Source organism: Jaculus jaculus, chromosome X, assembly GCF_020740685.1.
Source record: "Jaculus jaculus isolate mJacJac1 chromosome X, mJacJac1.mat.Y.cur, whole genome shotgun sequence".
In the NCBI taxonomy this organism is placed as follows: Eukaryota; Metazoa; Chordata; class Mammalia; order Rodentia; family Dipodidae; genus Jaculus; species Jaculus jaculus.
In genome coordinates, this window is record NC_059125.1 from 151,588,682 (window position 1) to 151,615,283 (window position 26,602).

At 49.7% G+C, this 26,602-nt stretch overlaps 1 protein-coding gene across 1 annotated transcript; it reads left to right on the forward strand.

Moving 5' to 3' along the window:
- On the forward strand, nucleotides 1–26,390 carry Abcd1 (ATP binding cassette subfamily D member 1). The gene is made up of 10 exons (XM_004672075.2): nucleotides 1–1,340; nucleotides 5,735–5,915; nucleotides 17,754–17,896; nucleotides 17,976–18,144; nucleotides 19,449–19,543; nucleotides 22,117–22,262; nucleotides 22,639–22,784; nucleotides 24,642–24,726; nucleotides 24,920–25,045; nucleotides 25,148–26,390. Exons 1-10 carry the CDS (start codon nucleotides 441–443, stop codon nucleotides 25,380–25,382), a joined length of 2,226 nt encoding a protein of 741 aa, XP_004672132.2. The 5' UTR covers nucleotides 1–440; the 3' UTR covers nucleotides 25,383–26,390.
- Nucleotides 26,391–26,602: the final 212 nt, after the last annotated feature.

Here is a 26,602-nt window from a genome sequence, read left to right on the forward strand (position 1 = left end):
GGATTCTGGGCCAGTGGCGAAGTCTCCGTGGCTTCTGCTGGGCTGCAGAGAAGACAGAAACGCCTGGTGCCCCGGGAAGGGGCGTCACCCGGGGGGAGGAGGAGCAGCAGGAGGAGGTGCAGGGGAAGAGACACCCTCTCTGCCCGAGACCTCTCCAGGCTCTGACCTCAGGGGCTAAGGGACTAACTGGAGAGGGAAGCGAGGTCCCTCTACCTGGCCTGCCTGAAGAGGCCACGACCCTGGAGGACCCTGAGCCCACCGCACCAGACGGTCCCAGCACCACCTCGGGGACCTAAAGCAACAATCTCAGACCACTGCAAGGTTTCCAGTTGCCTAGACAACGGGCCCCGGGGGCAGAGCAACAGCTCTTCCAGTACCTGCCTCGACTGCAGCCTCGGGCACCAGCCCCAGTCCCCAGCCTGCCCACCATCCCTGGTGACATGCCGGTGCTCTCCACTCCACGGTCTTCGCGGGTGACCACGCTGAAGCGCACGGCCGTGGTCCTGGCCCTCACGGCCTATGGAGTCCACAAAATCTACCCTCTGGTGCGGCAGTGTCTCACTCCTGCCAGGGGCCCTCAGGTACCAGCTGGGGAGCCCACACAAGAGGCCCCTGGGGCCACAGCAGCCAAGGCTGGCATGAACCGGGTGTTCCTGCAGCGGCTCCTGGTGCTCCTGCGCCTACTGTTCCCCCAAGTCTTGTGCCGGGAGACCGGGCTCCTGGCACTGCACTCGGCTGCCCTGGTAAGCCGGACTTTTCTGTCGGTGTATGTGGCCCGCCTGGATGGACGGCTGGCCCGCTGCATCGTCCGCAAGGACCCTCGGGCCTTCAGCTGGCAGCTGCTGCAGTGGCTCCTTATTGCCCTTCCAGCCACCTTCGTCAACAGTGCCATCCGCTACCTGGAGGGCCAGCTGGCTCTGTCTTTCCGTAGCCGTCTGGTGGCCCATGCCTACAGCCTCTACTTCTCCCAGCAGACCTACTACCGAGTGAGCAACATGGATGGGCGACTTCGCAACCCCGACCAATCTCTGACGGAGGATGTGGTGGCCTTTGCTGCGTCTGTAGCCCACCTGTACTCCAACCTGACCAAGCCGCTCCTGGACGTGGCTGTCACTTCCTACACCCTGCTTCGAGCGGCCCGCTCCCGTGGAGCTGGCACGGCCTGGCCCTCGGCCATCGCTGGCCTCGTGGTGTTCCTCACGGCCAACGTGCTGCGCGCCTTCTCTCCCAAGTTTGGGGAGCTGGTGGCAGAGGAGGCACGGCGAAAGGGAGAGCTGCGCTACATGCACTCTCGTGTGGTGGCTAACTCCGAGGAAATCGCCTTCTATGGGGGCCACGAGGTGGGGCAGGTTGGGGTGCTGGCCTGTACGAGAGGGGATGGTTGGGAGGCCCGGGGCCAGCCAGCTATGAGGAGTGAGTAGAGCCTGGGCTCTGATGAGGTTGATGCTGAACATGTGGGTAGGCCACCGAAGGTGGCCTGGAGATAGATGGGCCTTGGGTGGCCATAGTCTTAGATGCAGACTGGGTGGAGAGTTGCTGGCCGCCTGCAACCTCCAGGCCACTTCTGCTTTCTTGGTGAAATTGTCCTGGACTTGGTGCTTTGGGCCCTAGCAGTTGGAGATACTAGTGTTCCAGCTTGTTCCACTCCTGCAACCAGCTGGGAAGGGTAGCGATTCCTGCCATCTGGAAGCAGGGACGGTGGGGTACGATCCCCTGCATCTCTGAGTCCTTTGAAGGCCGGCGTCCGGCAGAGCTGGCTGGCCTGGCTTGCAGGCATTATGGGCATGACTCAGCCCAAGCAGAAGTTAATGAGCAGCGGCTACAGCGGCGGTGGTGCTCTGGGTCAAGCCTGCCGCAGCCTCAGGCATGCCAGGCTAGCGACTAACTAGCTTAGCTAGCAACTGGCTTAGCTCCTGCGTCTCAGGGCTAGGGATGCCTGGCCCCAGCCGCCACCATGGCTGGACAGGCTTCCTGTCCCCCCCCACACACACACACACACCCCGCAGCGGCCCTGCCCCCAGTGTAGCCGCCCTTCCGTCCGAGTCCCAGGAACTCAGCTCTGGCTACCGGGTGGGCTGGGTCCAGCAGAGCTGGCTGGTGCTGGAAAAGGTTACTTCAGGCCAATGCGAGCTTTATTTCACAGCAGCCCCTCCTCTTCCTTATGCCTGGGATTGCAGCTGCCTAAGGCCCTGCTCTGGCAGCTGGTTTCGGTTCCCCTTGCCTGGGGCGGGGGCGGGGCACAAAGGCACCCATCTCCTTAAGACTGTGACTGTTCCCTGGGTCAGGTGGCCTCTTGCCCCATACTTTGTTTCATTAGCTGTGTTATCATGTAGGGAAACAGGCCTGTCCCTTAGATTAAAAGGATTGTCCCTGCACTCTTCAAATAGGAGTATCCTGGACTTGGCCAGGTTTCAGATTAGGAGAAAACTCTGTTTTCCTCTTACCTCAAATGCCGGCCTGTAGGGCCTTGGCAAACAGCCAAGGCCTTGGGTAAGCTACTTGGTAGATTACCCATGGCTACACTGTCAGCCTTGGCTGACACTGCTGCCAGCTCGTGGCACGAGTCTGGATTACCAGGGTGCTTCAAGGAGGCTCTCTGACTTCAGGAACCAGAGACTGAGCCTCAAGAAAGCTGAGCTATGTGAAAAGATCCAGGCACGCTGCAGAAAAGAAATCTGGTGTTTGGAAGGACTTCCTCTAGACTAGTTTCAGGAAATAGCACATTTGCAAAGACTTCATTTGCCAAGACTGAGGAGCCCTATGTGCATCCTTGGCCTGCTTGTTTAGGCCTAAACTGAAAATCTGTGTGGGGTGATGTGACTTCCTGGGTGGATTGCTCTTGCTATGCAGGAATGTGGCCCACTCCAGTCCTACTGGACAATGTCCCTATGGACACAGACTAGGTTCAGCTCAGTAGTTTGGGACAGAAGGGACTGGATGGCTAGAGGGCAAACAGGAAGTATTCTTTTCTTACCAGGATTTCAGATGCAGCTGCTTACATACATGTGTGCACACAAGCTCCTGTTTGAGAGAACAAAGCAAGTATTTAGTATCATTTAAATTAGAATCTGGTTCTCAGACTGAGACAGGAGGATTGAGGCCAGCCTGAGCTACAGAGTGAGTGTCAGGTCAGCCTAGACTAGAGTGAGACTTGCTTTAAAAAACAAACAAACAGGTGTGGGGGCTGGAGAGATGGCTTAGTGCTTAAGGCGTTTGGTTACAAAGCCAAAGGATCCCTGTTCCACTCTCCAAGACCCATGTAAGCCAGATGCACAAGGGGCTGCATGTATCTGGAGTTCGTTTGCAGTGGCTGCAGGCCCTGCCATACCCATTATCTCCCTACCTCTTTCTTTCTCCCCCCCCCTCCCCCTCTCCTTCTCCCTCTTTCTCCCTCTCAAATAAATAATATAATATAATATATTTAATTTTTAAAAAAACAGGTATGATGCTTGGCGTGGGGCACACACCTTTAATCCCAGCACTCAGGAGGCAGAAGTAGGAGGATCTCCATGAGTTTGAGGCCACCCTGAAACTACATAGTGAATTCCAGGTCAGCCTGGGCCAGGGTGAGACCCTACCTTGAAAAAACAAAACAAACAAACAAACAAAAACCAGGTGTGGTGGTGCATCCCTGTAATCCCACCACTTTGGAGGCAGAGGCAAGAGGAGGATCACTGCAAATTTGAGGTCAGCCTGGTCTACAGAGTTCCAGGCTAGCCAAGCCTATATAGTGAGACCTCTCTTCAAAAAAAAAAAAGAAAAGAAAAGAAAAAGAAAATAGAAAGGAAGAAAATGAAAGGCAGACCCTTTCTCTAGGGCTGGGATGTGACTCAGTGGTAGTGCTTTCCTAGCATGCACAAGGCCCTAGATTCAGTTCCCAGCACCACACACACACACACACACACACACACACACACACACGCACAAGTATCTGGTTCTCTTAATAACCCTGCCATTGCAGTCCACATTCTTGCACTGCTCGGTATGTTTAGGCAGTGTGATTGCTTGGTCTCTCTGGTTTCTGGTGTCCTATGGTGGATACGAGAATACACATGCAGTGAAGTGTGTCAGTCAAATGGAGAGAAGTGGAAGTACTTGGCAAACAGTGCTAGGTTGGACAGCTGTCATCAGTCAGGCATGGGAAGGCAGAGCCAGGCAGTCCAAGACTTCATGGCCACCTTGCCTTGAGCACTTCGCAGCCCCTCTGGCCTCTGAGACTTGAGCACATACTCTCCTAGTTTGGGCAGGGAAATGCAGTATGAGTTTCTCACAGGAAGGAGCCCTGGGAAAGTAGCAGGAAATTGGGCTTGGGTAGGCAGAGACTGCTGCTTGAGTTTTACAAAACCAAGTATACTGCTGTTTGCTCTCCTGCATTGCTCTTCGCTTATTTCAGAGTAGAAAGTTATTGCTCATGATTTTCAAGTGGGAAGGTGCTAGAAGGAAGCTCCCCAAAATGGGCTCAAGGCTGCAAAAGTAGCTCCTCAAGCATAAGGACCCAAGTTTGAATCCCCAGCACCCCCATATAAACTTTATGTGGTGGCAGGCATCTGTAATCCCAACACTGGAGTGGAGGGCAGAGACAGAATGCCTGGGACTCACTGGTTGGCTAGTCTAGCCAAACTAGTGCACTCTGGGTTCATCAAGAGACCCTGTCTCAGGCTGGAGAGATGGTTTAGCAATTAAGGCACTTGCCTGTGGGGTCTAAGGACCCATGTTTGACCCTCCAGATCCCACGTAAGCCTGACACACAAATGGTGAGGGAAGCACAAGGTTTCACATACCCACTAGGTGGCGCAAGCATCTGGCATTTGGATTGCAATGGCTGAGGCCCTGCAGTGCCAATTCTGTCTGTCTGTCTGTCTGTCTGTCTCTCTCTCTCTCTCTCTCTCTCTCTCTCTCTCTCTCTCTCTCTTTCTGTCTCATCTCTCTCTAAAATAAAAAATAATGATAAAAGATGGGCTGGAGAGTTGGCTTAGTGGTTAAGGTGCTTGCCTGAAAAGCCTAAGGGCCCATGTTTGACTCTCCAGAGCCCACATAAGCCAGACACACAAAGGTGAGGCAAGCACAAGGTTGCACATACCCACTAGGTGGTACAAGTGTCTGGCATGGCTAAGGCCCTGGCCCACCAATTCTCTCCCCCAAAAAAATAATTTTTAAAATAAAAAGAATTTAAAAAGGAAAAAGAGAGACCCTGTCTCAAAGAATAAAGTGGAGATCAACTGAGGAAGATACCCCACATCAACCTTTGGCTTTTACATGCATGAAGACACGTGCATGCACATCCACACACGTGAACATGCATACACGCAAAAAATGGGATCAGTAGAAGAGGAAAGGAAACCCCTGGGCCCATATCCAGAAACTTCCCAAACAAAGCACAGAGAGGGGAGTGGTGTCTCAACTAGAGAGGTAGTTGGAAGAGGGGACAGGAACTGCGCTGTGATGTCAAGCAATCCTTTACCACCGCCACCCATGTTCTTTTTTTCACAATTTTTATTAACATTTTCCATAATTATAAAAAATATCCCATGGTAATACCTCCCCCGCCGGCCACCCATGTTCTTGACTTGGTCCTGCTGCATACACAGCCCCTGTGCTCCTGGCCTTGTAGCCACCAAAGAGCATAGCATGCGTGAGCAGCACTTGGGCATTCACCATCAGCCATCCACCCTCCCCCCCCCACACCAGAAGTTGCCACAAGGCCTTTCCCTTTCCCTTTCTGTCATCCTGGCAGGTGGAGCTAGCACTGCTGCAGCACTCCTACCGGGACCTGGCCTCCCAGATCAACCTCATCCTGCTAGAACGCCTGTGGTATGTCATGCTGGAGCAGTTCCTCATGAAGTATGTGTGGAGTGCATCAGGCCTGCTCATGGTGGCTGTTCCCATCATCACAGCTACTGGCTACTCAGAGTCAGGTGAGAGCTGGGGCCAGGGCCCTGTGTCTTCATGCAGCTTCTTGGGGACTAAGCATCTAAGGGCTCAGAACTCAGCCAGCCCACCTGCCAATTCTACTGTGGACACTGAGGCCCTGCTGGCTTTGAGATTTCCAGAAGTCAGGCTCTCCTTAGAGCTCCTCATCACCTTTCTCTCTGATGCATCTTGTGGTCCTTGGCGCCACTCGGCCAGGCCCAGGACCACAATTTAGGAGTACTGTATGCAACATTACCACGTGTGTGCAGCCTTGCCTTCCCATCTCTACCCTCAGCCCGATTGTAACCTGGAAATGGGGGTGAGGTGTGCCTGGGGGGAGACCCTTCCTCACTCAGCCTTGGTTTCCCCAACACAACAGCTCTGCCAGGTTTCCACTCTGAGGCCTTTGGAAGGAGAGGGAAGCCTTCCCTGCCTGTTATTTTGGCGGTGGTCAGATTGTCTCTCTTCTCATCTGTTACTATATTGGTTTGCATTTCATTCATTCCGCTTGCAGTGGTTGCTCCTGAGACTTCATTTTTAAAAATTATAAACTATTACATTTATTTGTGGGAAAATCACAAATTGTGGGGTTATTTAAGGGAGATTGTGGTCTAGGAAGTGAGGCTAAACACGTGGGGAGTGGGAAACAGGCTTATGTGGAAAACACAGCATAGTTCATGAGATCCATATAAGAGAAGTTAAATTAGCAAATAATGGTGACTTAAGGAGGAATAGCAGAGAGAAAATATCAAAGCAGAGACCAGGAGATTCAGAGGAGAAATGAGTAATGAAGAGAGTTACACTCATGGTTGCTGAGTTTAGAGTAACTACACAGGTAACAGGCCTAGAGTTAGAGAAAGCACCCATGTGGTTGGTCTTAGGTAGGGAAGATACACTGGTGGTAGATTCAGAGCCCAGAGGAAAATCACACTTGTAATTAAAGTGAGAAGTTACCCCAGACTAACCACCATGCAGACCAAGAAGTGATAGTATGCTCTCCCACCTGGGGGAGGGCACACTCACATGTTTCTGAGCAGGCTGAGAGGGAATCCAGAGACGCCCGCACATGCACACCAAGGGTAGCTTCAAGAGAGACTGCATTCTTGAAAGCACTTCTAGGCTAGTCAAGAGCTCCCTCCTAGACCTTAAAATAACGTACCTGGGAGAAAAAAAAAAAACACATTACTCCTGTCATTGCAGACCAGCCTGAAGTTGAGTTTCATGGGGTGTTACAGTTTATCTGTTTGCTTGCTTTTGGGCCTAAGTGGGGTTTTTGTTTGGTGTTTTGAGATAGGAGCTTATGTAGATCAGGCTGACCTTGAACTTACTATGAAGCTGAGGCTAGCCTTGAACTCCTTACCCACCTAAGTGCTAGGATTATTGGCATGTGCCACCACTTTCAGCTTTCATGTGATTTTCTTTTTTTTTTTTTTTTTTTACTTTTTATAAAATATTTTACTTTTTTTTAATTTATTTGAGAGAGAGAGAAATAGGCAGAGAGGGATTGAAAATGAGCATGCCAGGGCCTCCAGTTACTCCAGATGTGTGTTCCCCCTTGTGCATCTGGCTTACATGGGTCTGGAGAATTGAACCTGGGTCCTGTGGCTTTGCAGGCAAGTGCCTTAACCACTAAGCCATTTCTCCAGCCCCTTTCATGTGATTTTCATTCTTTAGTTATTGCTTTAACCAGTAGGTGTGTATGTAAATTCACTCTCATGTGTATGGACTTCTCTGCTCAGCTTTCTCTTCTTATATCTCAACTCTCTTCTTTTCCCATCTCCTTCCAGATAGACTTCTTTCAAAAGTTCATTCTTAGCCAGGCATGGTGGCGCACGCCTTTAATCCCAGTACTCAGGAGGCAGAGGTGTGAGTTCAAGGCCACCCTGAGATTACATACTGAATTCCTGGCAACCTGGGCTAGCATGAGACCCTACCTCAAAAAACAAAACAAAACAAAACAAAAGTTCATTCTTTTGTGTTGTGGTTTGGCTTGATTTGAGACAAGTTCTGTCTCAGCCTCCTCAGTGCTGGGATTGCAGGTGGACACCACCATGCCTGGCTGGGCTAAATGTTCTTTCAGCAAGGTTTCATTGTGAGACAGTTTCAATAATTTCATTGTCTGAAAATGTTCTTATTTCACTCTTCTTCCTGAGCTAAAATTAGGTAGGTAGGGTATAGGAATCTAGAGGACAGTGGTTTTTCTCCCAGTCCTTTACAATATCCCTCTGTCTTCTTGCTTCCATTAACTATTGGAAAAGTTTTGACCAGTTGACTTATAAGTAATGTGCATTTTCTCTCTGAGCAATCTTCTTTCTCTGTGACATGCTGCAGTTTCACTGTGATGCATTTAGGTATGAATTTCTGCTAGTTCTGCTTCAGACTTGGTGTATCTTTGAAATAATCAAGGCTTTTGATCTTCCTCTCATTAATTCTCCAGTTCACCTTTTGATCTTCAGCCATGTCTAATATGAATTCTGTAGGTGACTGTAAGTTGTATTTGATTCTGCTTCAAATAGAAATTTTTTAATAGAGCTTTTCTTTTTCACATAGAAATTGCAAATTTTTTTTTTTTTAGGTTGCTGGGGATCAAACCCAAGGCCTTGTACGTGTTAAACAAACACTGTACCACTTAGCTATATTACTAACACCTTGGAGTTTATGTGTTTGTTTATGACAGGGTCTTACTGCATAACCCAGGCTGGCCTTAAATTTACAATCCTCCTGCCTCAGCCCCCCAAGTGCTGGGATTACAGCTGTGTGCCACAACAACTGGTCTGGACTGACCTGGAAAACATTCTGTAGCTCCAGGTTGGCCTCAAACTCAGGACAATCCTCCCACCTCAGCCTCCTGAGTGATGAGTCAAACTGTTTTTTTGTTTTGTTTTGTTTTGTTTTTCACTCTAGCCCAGGCTGACCTGGAATTCACTATGTAGTCTCAGGGTGGCCTCAAACCCACAGTGATCTTCCTGAGTGCTGGAATTAAAGGTTTGTGTCCCCAAGCCCAGCCTCAAACTTTTCTTATAAGTGTCTCATTTGCTTATCTTTCTAACAGCTTCTTTTCTTTTTAAATTTTTATGTATTTATTTGCATTGGGCATGCCAAAGCCTCTTGCCACTGGAAACAAACTCTAGATGCAGGTGACACTTTATGCATCTGGCTTTATGTGGGTAGTGGAGAATTGAACCCAAGCCATCCAGCTTTGCAAGCAAGAGCCTCCAATGTCTGAACCATCTCTCCAGCCCCTCCAACAGTTTCTTTAATGCTATTTATCATATTAATCATACTTATTCCAGTCTCTATACAATGACTTGGCTCGAAGTTCTTGAGGATCTAATCTACCTTTATTTTCTGTCTGCTGGTCTTCACATATGGTAGGTTATCTCCTTTTGTGAGGGTTCCTGTGAAGAGTTAATTACCTGGTACATATCTGCTTTCTTTTCGACAGAGCCCTCTAGGGTTAGTGAACCAATGGAAGGCCATGTTCAAGTTGCCTCAGCTTGGGTAAGAGAGAGTGTTGCTTGAGTTTGGAGATAGTGTTCATCTGAATGCCAGGCACACAATTCCACATTCTTACAGGAGACCTTTTGATCAGTGCACCTTGACCCAGGCAAAGCCCCTAAGGCTTCCTGACCTCTTCTTGCCTGCCTCTGGGAATTGCTTATGATCACCTGGCTACTTGCATCTCTTTTTTGCTCCTGGGAATTTTCCCTACTTTCCTTAAAGCACAGCTGTGCTATAAAGGGTGTTACAATTCATCCAGTTCTGCCCTAAGAGAGTTTCCAGCTATATGTATGTATGTATATCTGACTTCCCTTTCTTCAGAAACAAGGCTCTCCCAAGTCTCTCCCTACTGATTTCCTCTTTGGGGCTCCCCCCTCAGTTCTCTGTGTCCGTCTGTGAGTAAAACCTTGCCAGGAGTCAAACTTTAATTCTGGGAGTCGACAAGTGCTACTCCTTCCTCTGAAGGACTTTTTGAAGCCGCTTCTGTACCAGGCTTGAGGGTGATGGCAGCACCCTCAAGAAGAAGAAGAAGCTTGGGCAAAGAACACTGGCTGTGCCCCCCACTCCGACCCTGCACTATTCCTACCCTGTTGTCTTTGAACAATGCACCAACTCCCCTTGCTCACCCCACTTCTGTCCCAGTGGCCTCCTCATTGTTCCTGAAGTACCAGGCAGGCTTTGGCCTCAGACTCTTTGTACGTGCCACGTGCTCTGCCAGAAATGCTCTCTTCTGTCTGCCTCTGAGTCTGTCCCTCTCTCCGCCTGAGCTTCGCTTTGCTCCACTGCTGCCTCCAGGCCAGGCCTGCTGTGACCAGCACACCTTTCCGGCCTTGCCCTACCTTGCTGCTCTCCTGCGCACTGCCCCTCTTTGTGTGCCACTTCCTTGTGGGCTCTCTCTCTTCACCTTCCACAGTGAGCCTGCAGCAAGCAGTGATGCTTCCAGAAGGGTCTGGGAGGAAGTAGGCACTAACCCCTGGGGAAAATTTCCAATCAGCTCTGTCATACTGGCCTGCAATGGCAGCCTGCACTGCTGCCAGGCCTTAACTTCCCAAAGCACCAAAGAGCCTCTGCCTCTAGGAAGGGTGCTAGTTGCTGCCAGCATGTCCTGGCCATAAAGCCTTGCAGACCCCTCCCTTTTGGCCCATTGAGCATCTAGCTCTTATTACATGGGGAAGGAGGACTGGTACCCCTGCTGCTGGCTGTGTCCTTGATGGCAGATGGCAGCTTAGACTTCGAAGATTCATGCTGACCACACCCCCTGTTCATGACTCTGGTTTCCAAGGCCAGGCCCGAAAATGTCCATCTTGTCCCCTTTATCCCTGACATTCCACTTGAGGGCAACATATGCCCCTGTGTAGACCCCCTTCCTGCCAATTCAGCCACAGGTCCCCCTGGTGACTCCCCAGTGGGCACTTATTACTTACCTACCCACACACACCAAAGGACCCTCATAGCCAGCTTCCTCTCCATTCCCACAACCATTTGTAGGTTCTTTGTATAAAAGCCTTCCCTGTTGTGGGCTCACAATATCAAGGGAGCCCAAGCTGTCAACAAGGGGGACTTGAAGGGCCTGGTTGTGGGGTCTAGACTATGGCAGGAAAGCAATTTTAGACAAGAGCAGCATTGGGGTGTAAACAGATGGCCATTGGCATGGAGTTAGAAACCAGAGGGGAGCTTGAGGGAGAAGACACATCACAGCAAGGTCAGGAAGGAGACAAAGTTAGGGCACTGCATGGAGAAATCCCTATGTACTGCAGGAGGGCAGTGTCAGAGGATAGGCAGGCGCATGCTAGGTGACAGGAACTCCTTGGGCCAAGAAACAAAGTTAGATGCTTAGTTGCTCATTTTGTAATCAGTGCTGTTGATTAACAGGCCATCTAATTCAGCCTTCTAAAAAGTGTCCCTCAGGGGTTTTTAATATATTCACAGCTATACAACTGTCATCACTATCTTAAGTCTAAGACCTTTTGTTCACACCAAAAGAAACTCCAAACTCATTATCAGTCAGCCCTGATCATCCATCATTGGTTCCTGGTACTTGCTTCTCTGCTTTCTATCTCTATGGGTTTGTTTATTCTAGATATTTCATAGAAATTGAATCATATGACATATAACCTTTGGAATCTGGCTTCTTTTGCCAAGCATAATTGTATCAAGGTTCATCTGCATTGGAAGATGAATCAGACCTTCATTACTTCTTATAGATGCCTAATAATTCCAGTGTATGCATATAGCATAATGTCTTTTTGGTTTTATGTTGCTGATACTCAAGTTGGCCTTGAACTAACTATGTAGCAGAGGATGATCTAAAACTTCAGATCCTCCTGCCTCCACCTCCCAAGTGATGGGATTATAGGCATGTACCACCATGTATGGCCTATGATTTCTTTTTAATGTTTTTTATTGACAACTTCCATAAATATAATCAATAGACCATGATTATAATTCCTTCCCACCACCCTCCCTTTCCTTCTTTCACATCCCCCCTCCACTGAATCTTTTCTCTTGACCAGTTAGACTTTTTTCAAATTATATATTCAATATACATAGAAATGGGAATTATAAAGACATTTCCATCCAAGTGCATCATGTATTTTGACCATATGCACCACACTCCTTATTATACTCTCCTTTCTCATCCCCCACTTCTCTCCTTCCTTTTCCCAAATGATTCTGTGTGTGTGTGTGTGTGTGTGTGTGTGTAAAATCTAGGATCCACAAATGAGATAAAATGTGATATTTGCTGGGCGTGGTGGCATAAGCCTGTAATGCCAGCACTCAGGAGGCAGAGGTAGGAGGAACACCATGAATTCAAGGCCACCTTGAGACTACATAGTTAATTCCAGGTCATCCTGGACCAAAGTGAGACCCTACCTCGATAAACAAAAAAAGAAAAAGGGATATTTGACATTCTGAGTCTGGTGTATTTTGCCTAATATAATGACTTCCACTTGTGCCCACATTCAAGCAAATGATATAACTTCATTTTTATTTTCATTTTTCTTTATGGCTAAATAAAGCTTGATTGTGTATATATTCCCCATTTTCTTTCTTTTTTTTTTTTTTCTTTATGGTTTTTTGAGGTAGGGTCTCACTATAGCTCAGGCTGACCTGGAATTTACTCGGTAGTCTCAGGGTGGCCTTGAACTCATGGTGATCCTCCTACCTCTGCCTCCCAAGTGCTGGGATTAAAGGTGTGTGCCACCACGCCTAGACATTTTCTTTCCTTTTTTTTCTTTTTCTTTTTTTTTTTTTTCACAAAGAATAGAAGTTTATTTGGTTCATATGCTCAAAGCTGGGGAAGTCCAAGACCAGAGCTGGCTTCTGCTCATATCTAGTGAGAGCCTTGAAGTGCATCAGACATGGTATAGGAAGTCACATGGGGAGGAGACACAACAAGCAAGTATGTTAGCTCAGGTGTATTAGTTATTCAAAGCCACTAACAATTACATGGCTGGGCTACACTCTCATGACCTTATCTGAATGACTTTTATCAATATGATTTTGGGGATGAACTCTTGGAAGATATATTCAAAGTGATAGCAGCATCCAACATAGGGATCCAGCCTCCTGTGTCACCAAATTGCTTCTTGTTTCTGTACTTCCTCATACTGGTCTTTTTCTTTTCCTTTTTTCTTTTTTTCCACAGCTGGATCACACATTTTCTTCATTCATCTGTTGATGGTTATCTAGAATGGATCCATTTCATAGCTCTTACAAATAATACAGTAATAAACGTAGATATGCAAGTATCCCTGTGGGAGGAATTAGAAGTCCTTTGGCTGATATATAGTCAGGAATGGGGTCATATAGTACTTACATTTTCAGTTGGTTTTATTTATTTATTTATTTGAGAGAGAGAATGGGCATGTCAGGGCCTTCAGCCTCTGCAAATGAACTCCAGATGCACGTGCCACCTTGTGCATCTGGCTTATGTGGGTCCTGAGGAATCGAACCTGGGTCCTTAGACTTTGCAGGCCTTAACTGCTAAGCCATCTCTCCAGCTATATCACCATCTCTGGTGTTTAATCTTTTGAATACTTTATATATGCTAGGGCTGGAGAGATGGCTTAGTAGTTAAAGTGCTTGCCTGCAAAGCCTAAGGACCCAGGTTCCATTCCCCAGTACCCACATAAGCTAGATGCACATAGTGGTGGTACATGTGTTTGGAGTTCATTTGCAGTGGCTAGAGCCCCTGGCGTGCCCATTCATTCTCTCGCTCTCCCTCTTTCTCTTTTGCATGTGCATGCGATTAAATAAATTTTAAAAACTTTATATATGCTAGACCTCAGTCCTCTACTGAACATATAGTTGGCAAAGATTCTCTCCCATTCTCTAAACTATCTCTTCACCCTGGTGATTGTTTCCTTTGCTATAATCGTTTTTTGTTTTATTTTGAGGTAGGGTCTCTCTCTAGCCCAGGCTGACCTGGAATTCACTAGGTAGTCTCAGGGTGGCCTCGAACTCACAGCAATCCTTCTATCTTTGCCTCCCAAGTGCTGGGATTAAAGGTGTGCACCACCATACATGGCACTAGAATCATTTGAATTCCATCCAGTCCCATTTGTCAATTCATGGGATTATTTTTTGTGATATTAGAGTCCTCAGAAAGTTTTTGCCTGTTCCTATACCTAGAAATGTTTTCCTCTAGCAGTTTGATCTGACCCAAAAGGCCAAGAAGCAATACTCCTCTAGCAATTTCAAAGTTTCAGATCTTACTTTTTTTATATTTATATTTATTTTTATCTATTTATTTGAGAGCAACAGAGAGAGAAAGGGGCAGAGAGAGAGCAACAATGGGCACGCCAGAGCCTCCAGCCACTGCAAACCTGGCTAAAATGGGTTCTGGGGAATCAAGCCTCGAACCGGGGTCCTTAGGCTTCACAGGCAAGTGCTTAACTGCTTAGCCATCTCTCCAGCCCAGATCTTACTTTTTTGTTTTGTTTTGTTTTTGTTTTTCAAGGTAGGGTCTCGCTGTAGTCTAAGCTGACCTAGTATTCACTGTGTAGTCTCAGGGTGGCCTCAAACTCACTGCGGTCCTCCTACCTTTGCCTCCCAAGTACTGGGATTAAAGGTGAGCACCACCACGTCTGGCCCAGATCTTACTTTTAAGGTCTTTCTTTTTTAAAAAAAATTATTTATTTATTTATTTGAGAGTGACAGACACAGAGAGAAAGACAGATAGAGGGGGAGAGAGAGAATGGGAGCGCCAGGGCTTCCAGCCTCTGCAAAGGAACTCCAGACGCATGCGCCCCCTTGTGCATCTGGCTAACGTGGGACCTGGGGAACCGAGCCTCGAACCGGGGTCCTTAGGCTTCACAGGCAAGCGCTTAACCGCTAAGCCATCTCTCCAGCCCAAGGTCTTTTTTTTTTGAAACAGTGTCTAATGTAGCCCACACTGGCCTTGAATTCCTGATCCTCCTGCAACTGCCTCCCAAGTGCTGAAATTACAGGCTGCAGGTGTGTACCACCACACCCAACTACCTTAAAGTCTTTGTGTCATTTTGAATTGATTTCTGTATGGAATGAGAGTTAGGAATCTAGTTTCATTCTTCTGTAAGATGTACCACAGTGTTATTATCCATTCATCCATTGGTGGACATGCAGGTTATTTCCACCTTTTGTTTCTTATGAATAGCCCTGCTGTTAACATTCCATACAAGTTTCTGTGTGGGCTCATGTTTTTGTTTTTACTGGCTACATAGCTACAGGTAGAATTCCCGGATTTTCTGGTTAACTCACTGCTTGACTTTGTGAGGAACTTCCAGGTAGTTTTCTACAGCACTACAAGAAAGTATTTTCTGTCTTCCCAGCCCAAGCCTGCTCTTACCTCCTATTGTTCCAGTCACCCTGATCAGAATGAGGTGCTGTCTCTTGGGAATGTTTACTTTGATTTCCCTAATAACTAATGATTTCAAACATCTTTCCATAACCCTATTGCCCTTTATATGACTTTGTGTGTTTGTGTGTGTGCGTGCCTGTGCACATGCATGTGCATGTACTATAGTGTGTATGTGCAAGTGTGTAGATGTTTGTGCTTCATGTGCAGGCAGATGAAGGCCAGAGGAGTATATTAGGTACTTTTATTACTCATCTGAGTATTTCTTTGAGACAGAGTCTCTCATTGAACCTGGAGCTGCAGTTTTGGGTCAGATCGGCTGACCAGTAAGTCTCAGCAATTCTCTAGTCTCCACCCAAGAGGACTAGGGTTACAGGTGTGTGTGGCCACACTAAGCTGTTTACAAGCATGCTGGGAAATCCAGCAGGGTAAATAAGGCTCTCTCAGACCTTCATGTCCATGTCTTTTGTGGGTTTTTTGTTTGTTTGTTTTATGAGGTAGGATGACCTGGAATTCACTATGTAGCCTCAGGGTGGCCTCAAACTCCTCATACCTCTGCCTCCCTACCCAGCTACATTTTGTTATTTTGATGTATTTACTTGAGGTGGGGAGAAGTATGGGCATTCCAGAGCCTCTTGCTCCTGCAAATGAACATGAGACACATGCTCCACTTTGTGCATCTAGCTTCATGTGGGTACTGGAGAATCAAACCTAGGTTGGCAAGCTTTGAAAGCAAGCACCTTTAACTGCTGAGCCATTTCCCCAGCCCTGTCTTTTTTTTTTTTTTTTGAAAAGTCATATACAGTAGCTCATATTGACCCTCACACTCATAACAGTCTCCCTGCCTAAGCCTCTTGAATGCTAGAATTACAGGACAGGTGTTTCTTATCATGCCCAATTCATTTATTTATATTTTATATGTGTGTGTGTGTGTGTGTGTTTGGGATAGGGTCTCACTCCAGCTTAGGCTGGTCTGGAATTCACTATGTAGTCTCAGGATGGCCTGGAACTCACAGTGATCCTCCTGCCTCTGCCTCCCTAGTGCTGGGATTAAATGTGTGTACCACCATACCCAGCTTTCACTTATATATCTTATTTGGATCCCTTTGCCTGCTGTTTGATTGGAGAAAGGTTTTTTTATTTATTTATTTACTTATTTATTTGAGAGAGAGAGAAAAAAAATGGATGTTTCAGGGCCTCCTGCCACTGAAAATGGACTTCAGATGCATGTACCACTTTGTATATCTGGCTTTATGTGGGCACTGAGGAATTGAACCTGGGCTATCAGGCTTTAATTTTTTAATTATTTTTATTTGAGACAGAGAGAAAGAGGGTGGGAGAGAGAGAGAATTTGCATGCCAGAACTTCTAGTCACTGCAAATGAACTCCAGATGCATGTGCCACCTTGTGCATCTGTATTATGTGAGACCTGGAGAATTGGACCTGGGTCCTTAGGCTTCACAGGCAAGCACCTTAACCACTAAGCAATCTCTCCAGCCCCCATCAGGCTTTATAAGCAAGCATCTTTAACCACTGAGAAATCTTTCCAGCCAGGTTTGGTTGGTTTTTCGAGGTAGGGTCTTGCTGTAGCCCAAGCTAGCCTGGAATTCACTATGTAGTCTCAGGCTGGCCTCAAATTCATGGCAATCCTCCTACCTCCTCCCGATGCCTCCCAAGTGCTGGGATTAAAGGCATGTGCCACCACACCTTGCTCCTGTTTTGTTTTGTTTTGTTTTGTTTTGTTTTGTTTTGTTTTGAGACAGGTTCTCATTAAGCACAGGCTGGCCTTGAGCTCAATATCTTCTTTTCTCCACCACCCAACTGCTGGGATTACAAGTATGCACCACCACGCCAGGCTAGGAAAAATTTTTTTGGTGTTTTGTTTTGAAATAAAGAAGTGGATAATACACTTGTTACTTAAGCCTTTCTTTATTTATTATTCGTAAGGAGAGAGAGACAAAATGGGAATACCAGCGTACCACTGCAAATGAACTTCAGAAGCATGAGCCACTTTGTGTGTCTGGCTTTACATGGGTACTAGGGAATCGAACCCCAGCTGGCTGGCTTTGCAAACATGTGCCTTAATTGCTGAGCCATCTCCTCAGCCTGGAAAAGTTTTGTATCGTCTGAGGACCATAACCTTTACCGGGTAGTTGGTTGACAAGTATTCTTTCCCAGTGTGTATATTCTCTTTGCGTTTTTGTGAGGAAGTCCTTTGGTGCTCCAAAGAATTTTGAAGTTGCAGTGATCTGTTTTTTTCTTTACTTGCTTGTGCTTTTGGTGTCATATCTAAGAAATCATATCCAAGGTCAAGCTTTACTCATTTTCTCCCATGAATTAGTTTTCATTTGTGGTATTAGATGAGGGATGCGCGTGCACATTTGTGTGTGGATACATGTGTGTGCAGCTGTCTATGTGTGTCTGTACACCTGGCTGTCCTGGTTTGTATGAGACTAATCTTTCCTTTGGTGGTTCTCTCCCCTACCCCCGCCTCGGCTTGCAGACTCAGAGGCCATGAAGAAAGCAGCCTTGGAGAAGAAGGAAGAGGAGCTGGTGAGTGAGCGAACAGAAGCCTTCACCATCGCCCGCAACCTCCTCACGGCTGCTGCAGATGCCACCGAGCGGATCATGTCATCCTACAAGGAGGTAACCACAGTGTATCCTCCACTCTGCCTGTTCCCCCACCCCTGAGCTGGCTGGATTTGGGCTCACGATCTCCTTATAGGTGACAGAGCTGGCTGGATACACCGCCCGGGTACACGAGATGTTCCAGGTATTTGAAGATGTCCAGCACTGTCGTTTCAAGAGGCCAGGGGAGTTTGAAGACGCTCACGCTGGGACTGGAGCCCTGGTACGATCTGGTGTCCGTGTGGAGGGTCCCTTGAAAATTCAAGGTAAGGTGTCACTGCCTTTCTACCTGCCACCTTCCCATTCCCATCGTGACACTCAAGGTCACTATGTACCCTGGCGCAGGCCAGCTAGAAGGGGAGAGCTTCCAGCAAGGTCATTAAGGACTTCCTTAGGGTGAAATGAGTTCCTGAAGAGGGTTGCTTCCAGAAGGGTAATGCCAGCCCAGCTGCTGATTCATTGTCCTAAAGCTCTTTGCCCGGGGTACTGGTTAAGAAAGAAGGAGTTGTGAGCAGCAGATCACACACCGCTCAGGGTGGCCAGAGAAATCAAGGCAGTGGGGCCTGGGGTTGTAGCTCAGTAGTAGAGTTCTCAGTTAAGTCTTTAGCTCTGCAAAGAAAAAGAAGCTATTGTTGTTGTTGTTTTGTTTTGTTTTTGTGTGTGTGTGTTTTAAGGAAGGTCTTACTCTAGCCCAGGCTGACCTAGAATTCACTAGGTAGTCTCAGGCTGGCCTTGAACTCACAGCGATCCTCCTACTTCTGCCTCCCAAGTGTTGGGATTAAAGGTGTGCACCACCATGCCCAGCAGAAAATAGAACTTTTTGAAAATATTTATTCTATGTATTTATTTGAGACATACAGAGAGAGAATGAATGGGCACACCAGGGCCTCTAGCCACTGCAAACAAACTCCAGATACATGTACCAACTTGTGCGTCTGGCTTATGTGGGACCTAGAGAATCAAACCTTGATCCTTAGGCTTCGCAGGCAAGTGCCTTAACCACTAAGCCATCACTCCAGCCCTAGAAAATAGAACTTTTAATAAAGCCAGGTGTGGTGACACACATCTATAATCCCAGCACTTGGGAGGCTGAAGCAGGAGAATCGCCACATGTTCAAGGCCAACCTGGGCTACACAGAAGTCTGGGCTATATTATAAAGACCCTGTTTCAAAAAAAGAAAAGAAAAGAAAAAAAGAGATCAAGATAGCATGCAAGCCCAAGAGAGTGTAGCCAGCTGCCAGCTACAGGAAGTTAAGGTCAGACTGCAAAAGAGGGACCCAGATATTGAAGTTGCCTTTAAGATGGTGCCAGAAGGGAGGCTGGAGGGTAGGAGTAGCTACTCAGCACCTCCACTTCCAGAGGACCAAAGGGTGGCAGCCTAGGCTGTGGTATTTGACTCTGGGGGTGTCAGCTTGTTGGAAAGCTTAGCTGTTTTCCCACAGAGTCCTGGACACACTGGGAAGCCACAGGTGTGCTGTTGGGGCTGGCTAGGCCTGTTCCCAAAGAGCAGGGGTGGGTATCCAAGGGCACAGGAAAAGCTGTACAACACTGCTCTCCTTCCTTGTGTAGGCCAGGTGGTGGATGTGGAGCAGGGCATCATCTGTGAGAACATCCCCATCATCACACCCACAGGAGAGGTGGTGGTGGCCAGCCTCAACATCAAGGTAAAGTCAAGTGGCAGAGCAGTTCCCGACCCTAAGTGCTGACCAGACCAGACCACGTAACTAGGGCCAGGGTACATATTCTAGGTGCCCCAGCCTTTGGCCTCCTGCCTTGTTGTGCTAGCCATTGTCCCCAGGTCTGCGTGGCACATAGACCAAGGTCAGACAGAGAGACCAACATGTCTCTGACTCCAACTTCTGGGGCAATATAATAAGAGCTGATAAAAGAGACTCGCAATTATCAGCATCGTTCAAGGGTTACCCAAGTGTTCCTGGTCTGATCATTCATTTATTTCCCCCAGGCTGCCCTGAACTTTAGGCTAGGTATTGAGAAACCTAGGATCCAGGGAGGGGGCTGCCCTCAGGAAGAGTTACAAAAGTCTCTAGTTAGACTATCATCCCGAGTACAGGAAAAAGCCACAGAAAGGGTTATTGTCATTCTGGGGGCAGTGGAGGTGCAGTCAAGCTTCACCACATGGGCAGGTAGAAACAAGGGGCTAGTGCCTGCCATGTCCTGGCAAGAGAAGAAGCAGTAAAGAGGCAAACAGAGGTAGGAGTGCTGGGGTCCCTGCCTTCATATGCTGAGGGGCCTTGAATAGAGAGGAGGGTGAGGGGCGAAATCCTTGAGAACAGTGGAGGCAGGCATGTGTCACGCACACAAGCAAGCATTGTGGTCCCTTATCACCCTGGCATGGTGACTGGAGGCTGGAGCAACAGCCCATGGCTGATACATCCAAGCTGGAGGGTTTCCATGCTGGTCCCAGGAAGCCCAAGGAAACTAAGGCCTGGATGAGCAGGGAACAGCTGGTTAGACCAAAGCTGACAAGGAGGCAGCTAGAAGAACAGGGCTTGATTGCCTCAGACAGCTTCAATCCTTCCTGCCCCTCAGCATCATCAGTCATTGGTCCCGCAACAGTAAGGGTCCAGCCAGTGGCTGCCCTAACCAAACCCCGTAGACAGTGGCTTTTATCCCAGAAATGGAGTACTTTCCAGTTCCAGAGGCCAGAACTCTAGTCAGCAAGATGGGAACTGGGGATGTAGCTCAGTTGGGTAGAGTGCCTGTCCAGCAGGCACAAAGGCTCTGGATTCTGCCCATACAAATGTACCAGGCATAGTGGTGCATGCCTTTAATCCCAGCACTGGGGTAGGGGTGAGTAGAAACAGTAGCGTCAGGAGTTCCAAGTCGTTCTTGGCCAAGCTGGGCTACATGAGACCCTTTCGAAACAAGTGGGAAGGATGGGTTCCTTCCTAGGCCTTGCCCAGCTTCTGGTTTGCTAAGCAGTCCTCAGTGTTCCTGGGCTTCTGCTCATCACCTTGCTCTCTGCCCCCAGTTCACACATGCCTCCCCTTTTCCTGCGGTTGTTCAAATCCCCCTCCTTATAAGTACCCCAATCATGCTGGACTTGTCCCACTCCAGTGTGCCTTCACGTTCAGACAGCAAATTGTACCTGCAATGGCAGACACCTCTCTGAATTCAACACCTGCATTCAGGGCACCGGTCAACCCATCACACTGCCTGAGGGTAACCAAAAGGCCAAGATCTTGGATCTTCCCAAGAGCCCAGTGCAGTGTTCTCTCTCACAGATAGGGAAGCACACTGAAAGAGAAGGGGCTAAGAGCCGGGCGTGGTGGCGCACGCCTTTAATCCCAGCACTCAGGAGGCAGAGGTAGGAGGATCGCTGAGAGTTCGAGGTCGCCCTGAGACTGCATAGTTAATTCCAGGTCAGCCTGGACCAGAGTGAGACCCTACCTCGAAAAACCAAAAAAAAAAAAAAAGAGAGAGAGAGAGAGAAGGGGCTAAGGGGGATGGTACTGGTGCCGGCCTTGCTATCTCTGCCTATCTCTCCCATATCCTTGTGCCAAGTGAGACTCTAATGGGTCAGGGCAGAGCCTCCTGCACTGACCTCTTCCTACCACCTGCCACCTCTGCCAGAACTCCAGAACCAATAATGTGCTCAGCTACATTAAGGTCTTTGGTGCTAAGCTTCTGCATGGCCCCCAGTACCTGAAGGCAGAGCAGACCATAGAACAGAGTTGGCCTCGGCATCTAGAAATGTAAAAGGAAGTGCCTTTCCCTAGCTAGTCCCCAAGGGGCTGAAGTGCTTGGCACTGCACTTGGATCCCAGTGAGAGGGGGTCAGGCGGGACTGGGGACTATGTAGCCTGCCCTGGGACACACCTACTCCTTCAACTGTATTAGAAGAAACCTTTCCTTTTGTGTTGGCCCTGTGTTCTCTGGACATGTTGGGGCCCTAAGGGACAGGTCTGAGCCTTGTCCATTTCCCTGTGTCCTGAGCTAGGCATTTGGCTAGGGCTCTGGACACTGGGCCCCATCCCTCTGGCCCTGCAGTCACTTACCCAGTGATCAGGGATGGACACGGTGGGAAAATCCCAGCACTTGAGAGGCCGCAGAGGAAGAGTGTGAGGCCCAGGTGAGCCCAGGCAGCACAGCAAGACCCTGACCACCTGTCAGCCTCAGATGTCGAGAGCTTTCTGAGACTGGGCGGGAGGCCCGGGGATCCAGGGTGTGGGGAGGGAGGCCGAAGCCCTGGGTGCCAAGGCCTGCTGTCTCCACAGGTGGAAGAAGGCATGCACCTGCTCATCACAGGCCCCAACGGCTGTGGCAAGAGCTCCCTGTTCCGGATCCTGGGTGGGCTATGGCCCACTTACGGCGGTGTGCTCTACAAGCCCCCACCCCAGCGCATGTTCTATATCCCTCAGAGGTGAGCAGACCTGTTCTGCATTCCCCACCTCTTTCCACCTGGGCGGTGGGAGGATCTGCCCCTAACGAGAGGGTGCCTAGATGCTGCACCAGATGTCACTAGCAAGGGGCCCCAACCAGTCACTTGTCTGTCTCGGATCAGGTGGGGGTTCTCACACTCCTGCCCACAAATGAAGGGTACACATGCTTTGTGCATGCACATTGCATGTGTGTGAATAGGCGCATGTCAGTGGGTGTCAGTGGGGTGGATACCTGGCTGTGGTGTGCCCACCACTTAGAAGTCTTTGTAGTCAGGGCCACCCCAGAGCCCACTTGCACACAGAGCCCCTTTGGGAAACGGTTACTCTGCTCCTGGTAGACATACAGCTTTCCCACAGGCCCTACATGTCCGTGGGCTCCTTGCGTGACCAGGTGATCTACCCTGACTCGGTGAAGGACATGCGGAGGAAGGGCTACTCAGAGCAGCAGCTGGAAGCCATTCTGAATATCGTGCATCTCCACCACATCCTGCAGCGGGAGGGAGGTAGGGGCGGACCTTGATGGTGAGACTCTTCTGTCCTACCCATGAGGGCCTCTTCCCCCAGCCCCAGGGAATAAGGGTTATCTCAGTATCCAGGAGTCTAAAGTACCTGCTGGGAGCCCAAGCCCTGCCTACCAGGAAAGGTCAATCAGCAGGTGGCTGGAGTCCCATGAGTGTGTCAGAAAAGAGGACTTCTAGTACACTGGGTGCCAAGGACTCCCTCTGTCAGAAAATAGGTCTGAGCAAGCCCTGAAGAACCCAGATCAGTCACCCCTACCTGGGAGCCAGGAGACAGCAGGGCAGGGTGTATCCAGGGCTTGGGCCAAGGAGCTCATAGAGGGACTTCTGGGCTGCCCCTTTGAGGTGCCAGAAACCCTGAGAGGCTTCAGGCAGGGCTGTGACAGATCTGATTTCATTTCAGCAAGATGGCCCTCCTCTAGGTGGGGTCAGCTCGCTGGGCACAGGCTTTTTGTTTACATGGAGGCTTGGCATGTAGATGCAGAGTACAGACTCAGAGTGACTCCAGAAAGACCATTCAGAGAGAAGGACAGCTGCCAAGAGAATGTGTTTGGGAGAAGAAAAAAAGGCTTGTCCAAGGACCATGGCACCCCTCCTGTCTTCTGTGGCCCCACGGATGTCTAGGGCCTGTGGCCAACCATTGCAACCTGTTAGGATTGGGTTCGGCTTTAACAGCAGCACGATGATCCAGTTTATCCCACTGTGTGCTGTGTTTCCAGTAGAAACAGGCCATGGTGGAGGGAGGCTGCTCCAGCTAGTCTGCCAAGTCACCTGCTGTGTGTTTACTCCATTCCTGCTGTCACCTCAGGATCCAATACAGCCCCATGTCCAACCTTCACATTAGTCCCAGACCACAGGATGGAAGAAGTGGGAGGGGGAAAGCAGAGGATACTTGCCTTCTGTCTTCCCAGGAAGGTTCCACAGGCTACCACGTGTGTAACACCCCTATCCCACTGGCTAGAAGTCAGTGCGGCAATTGTACCTCACCACGATTATAAGCTAAGTGTGAGATTGATTATGTACTGCCACATTCTCTGAGAAAACTTCTAGCCCTGCAGGAAGGTAGAATGGATGCTAGGAGGAAAGGTGCCACTTCAGCCAGCCCATCCTGACAAATCGCCCTCCTCACATGCTCAGACAGCCCCAAGTCCTGACAAGGTGCTGGCACCAGGCCATGAGGCGTGTCCCAGGCCTGCTGATGAGAGCATTCCAGCCATCCCTAGGACTCTCTGCCCTGCTGCCCCCTGAAGGCAGTGTTGGCACCCTGTTAGTGCTGCAGGAGTGTCCCGGGGCTGCCATGACAAAGTACCACACATGCAGGATCTTCACAAGAAAATGTGTTTTCTGGCATTCTGAAGACAGATTTGGGTGTGGTCGGGCTTGGCTCCTTATGAGACTGTGAGGAATTGATACGCTCTGGACCTCTCTCCTCAGCTTGTGGGTAGCCCAGCCATCTTCCTGTGCCCCTTCATGTCATCTTTCCTCTACACATGTCTCCATGTCCCCTCTGTGTAAAAACACCAGTCACACTAGATCAGAGCCTACTCATGATTTCATCTTAACTTGAGTACCACTGGGTAAATTCTTTCTCCACATCAGAGGTACTAGGGGTTAGGAATGCAACATACCTTTTGTGGCAGAAGACAATTCTGTTACCACATCTTTTGCAGTTATTAAAGTGTCACAGACAGATGGGGAGACAGAGCAGGACTACCTAGCTGGCGCTGCTCCTCTTGGCTCACATAGGTCCTACTTGTCCATCAACTCCATTTTCCCCTGCCTTCTCCCCAACACCCTCTGGACCCTTGTTGAATTGAGCTGAGCTCCTTGCCTCCTGCCCAGGTTGGGAAGCTGTTTGTGACTGGAAGGATGTCCTGTCTGGGGGCGAGAAACAGAGGATTGGCATGGCCCGCATGTTCTACCACAGGTGAGCCCTGGGGTGGCCTTCAAAGGTATTGGGGGCAATCTAGACTCAGCAGTGGGAACAAATGGTTGTCTCAGGTAAGAGGGAGGCAGCTGCCATGAGGAGCTTCAGCCCTTGGCCACGGCCACAGGACGCAGGTCAGGGGATGGGTGATGGGGGGTCCAAAGCCTCGTCTCCTCATCCCCTTGCCTCCAAGGCCAAAGTACGCCCTCCTGGATGAGTGCACGAGTGCTGTGAGCATTGACGTAGAAGGCAAGATCTTCCAAGCTGCCAAGGACGCGGGCATTGCACTGCTCTCCATCACCCACCGGCCCTCTCTCTGGTAGGTGCCTCCTGAGACCAGCTCTTGGGAGAGGGGGTGGGACTGCCACCGTAAGTGGGGAGAAGCTGCAAAGAGCCTCCTCTTCCTCTCCTGGCCGGCCAGGAAGTACCATACACACTTACTGCAGTTTGATGGAGAGGGAGGCTGGAAGTTTGAGAAGCTAGACTCAGCCGCCCGCCTGAGCCTGACAGAGGAGAAGCAGCGGCTGGAGCAGCAGCTAGCCGGCATGCCCGAGATGCAGGGCCGCCTCCAGGAGCTCCGCCAGATCCTGGGGGAGGCCGCAGCGCCAGGGCAGCCCCCAGAAGCCAGCTTGCCAGGCCCTGGCATTCCAAGCTGACCAGGACTTGGTCCCCAGCTCGGCCTGACCCAGGCTATCGGATCACATGAAGGAAGCAGCAGTACCCGTGCTCCCGACCTGCCCCGTTGCCCTGCATGCCTTTCCCTCGCAGGCCTCTTGACCACCTTCCCATCCTTTCCTGATCACCCCCACCGTCAGGCAAGTGGATATGAGTGGTGGCTTCCCATTCCCAGCCTGGCCTCACCCTGGGGTCTGCTCCATGAACTGTGCCCTGTTTTTAGGGCAGCAAGTCCTTTTCTCTAGGGAGGGTTGTGGGGCTTAGGGGGCCCAGTGCTGACCCCATACAAGTATGGATGAGCCATAGGAAGCAAGCAGGGACCCCCACTACTCCTCACCTTATTGTCACCAGCCAGAGTCTACGGCAAGCCTGGTGATTGTGGGTTGCATCCCTCCTGACACTCAAGTCCTTGTCATTCCCTTTGATTCCTCAGACCCCAAGATCCTGTAGGCAACCCCTAGGGTGGTCAAAGGCCCCGTCCCACAGTACACCATGGGAGTAGCCAAATGGGGTCCAGAGTCAGACCCTGAACCTGTCCTTCCTCGCCATAACCCCCAGAAGGACCCAGTGCTCGCCCTGAGCCACAAGAAGAATGTAGCCTCGACCCTACCACTCCCTCTGCCTTCTCCCACAGCCTAATTTATTGGAGTCCCTGTTTAGAGCTGTCTCCGTTGCCAATTAGAGCACCCTGCCAGCACAGGAGGTGGCCCGGCGGTCCCTTCAGGCTGCCCAGCCTCTGGTGCCAAACCTGGCCTCTGCCAGCCTACACTGCCAGCTGCCACTGGGGGGTGCCCTCTACCTTCCAGGCGGGAGTGAGGGTGCCATGTTCCCAGCTCAGTGCCAAAGAGGGGTCACAGGGTGCACTGTCTCTGCCAGGCCAGCCCTCCCTGGGGGAGACCCCACCGCCGCTGTGTGCCTTTCCTGGGCCCTCAGCCCTCTGGCCGGGTCGCCCGCCCCTCAGTTCCCTCAATAAAAACCTGTGGAAAGTACACTCCTGTCCCCTGCTCTTGGTGTCCGGTAGTAGTTACTGGGAGGGGGTAGGAAGTTGGCTGTGGGCGCAAGTAAGGGGCTTGACCCCAAGCAGCTCGGGGAAACTGCCTTAACTGCCAAGCCCACCGCGCTGTAGACCAGAACAAGATGCAGTACAGCAGCCAAAGGCCTACTCAGAATCCGTGCTCGGGTTACATTTCCCATGGGGTAG

What these genes read in the sequence shown, in the direction of transcription:
- Abcd1 (XM_004672075.2), top strand. Translation starts at nt 441, where the DNA reads ATGCCGGTGCTCTCCACTCCACGGTCTTCGCGGGTGACCACGCTGAAG. An exon ending in CCTTCTATGGGGGCCACGAG is followed by an intron (nt 1,341 to 5,734) that starts GTGGGGCAGGTT and finishes TCATCCTGGCAG; the next exon opens with GTGGAGCTAGCACTGCTGCA. An exon ending in TCATGTCATCCTACAAGGAG is followed by an intron (nt 17,897 to 17,975) that starts GTAACCACAGTG and finishes ATCTCCTTATAG; the next exon opens with GTGACAGAGCTGGCTGGATA.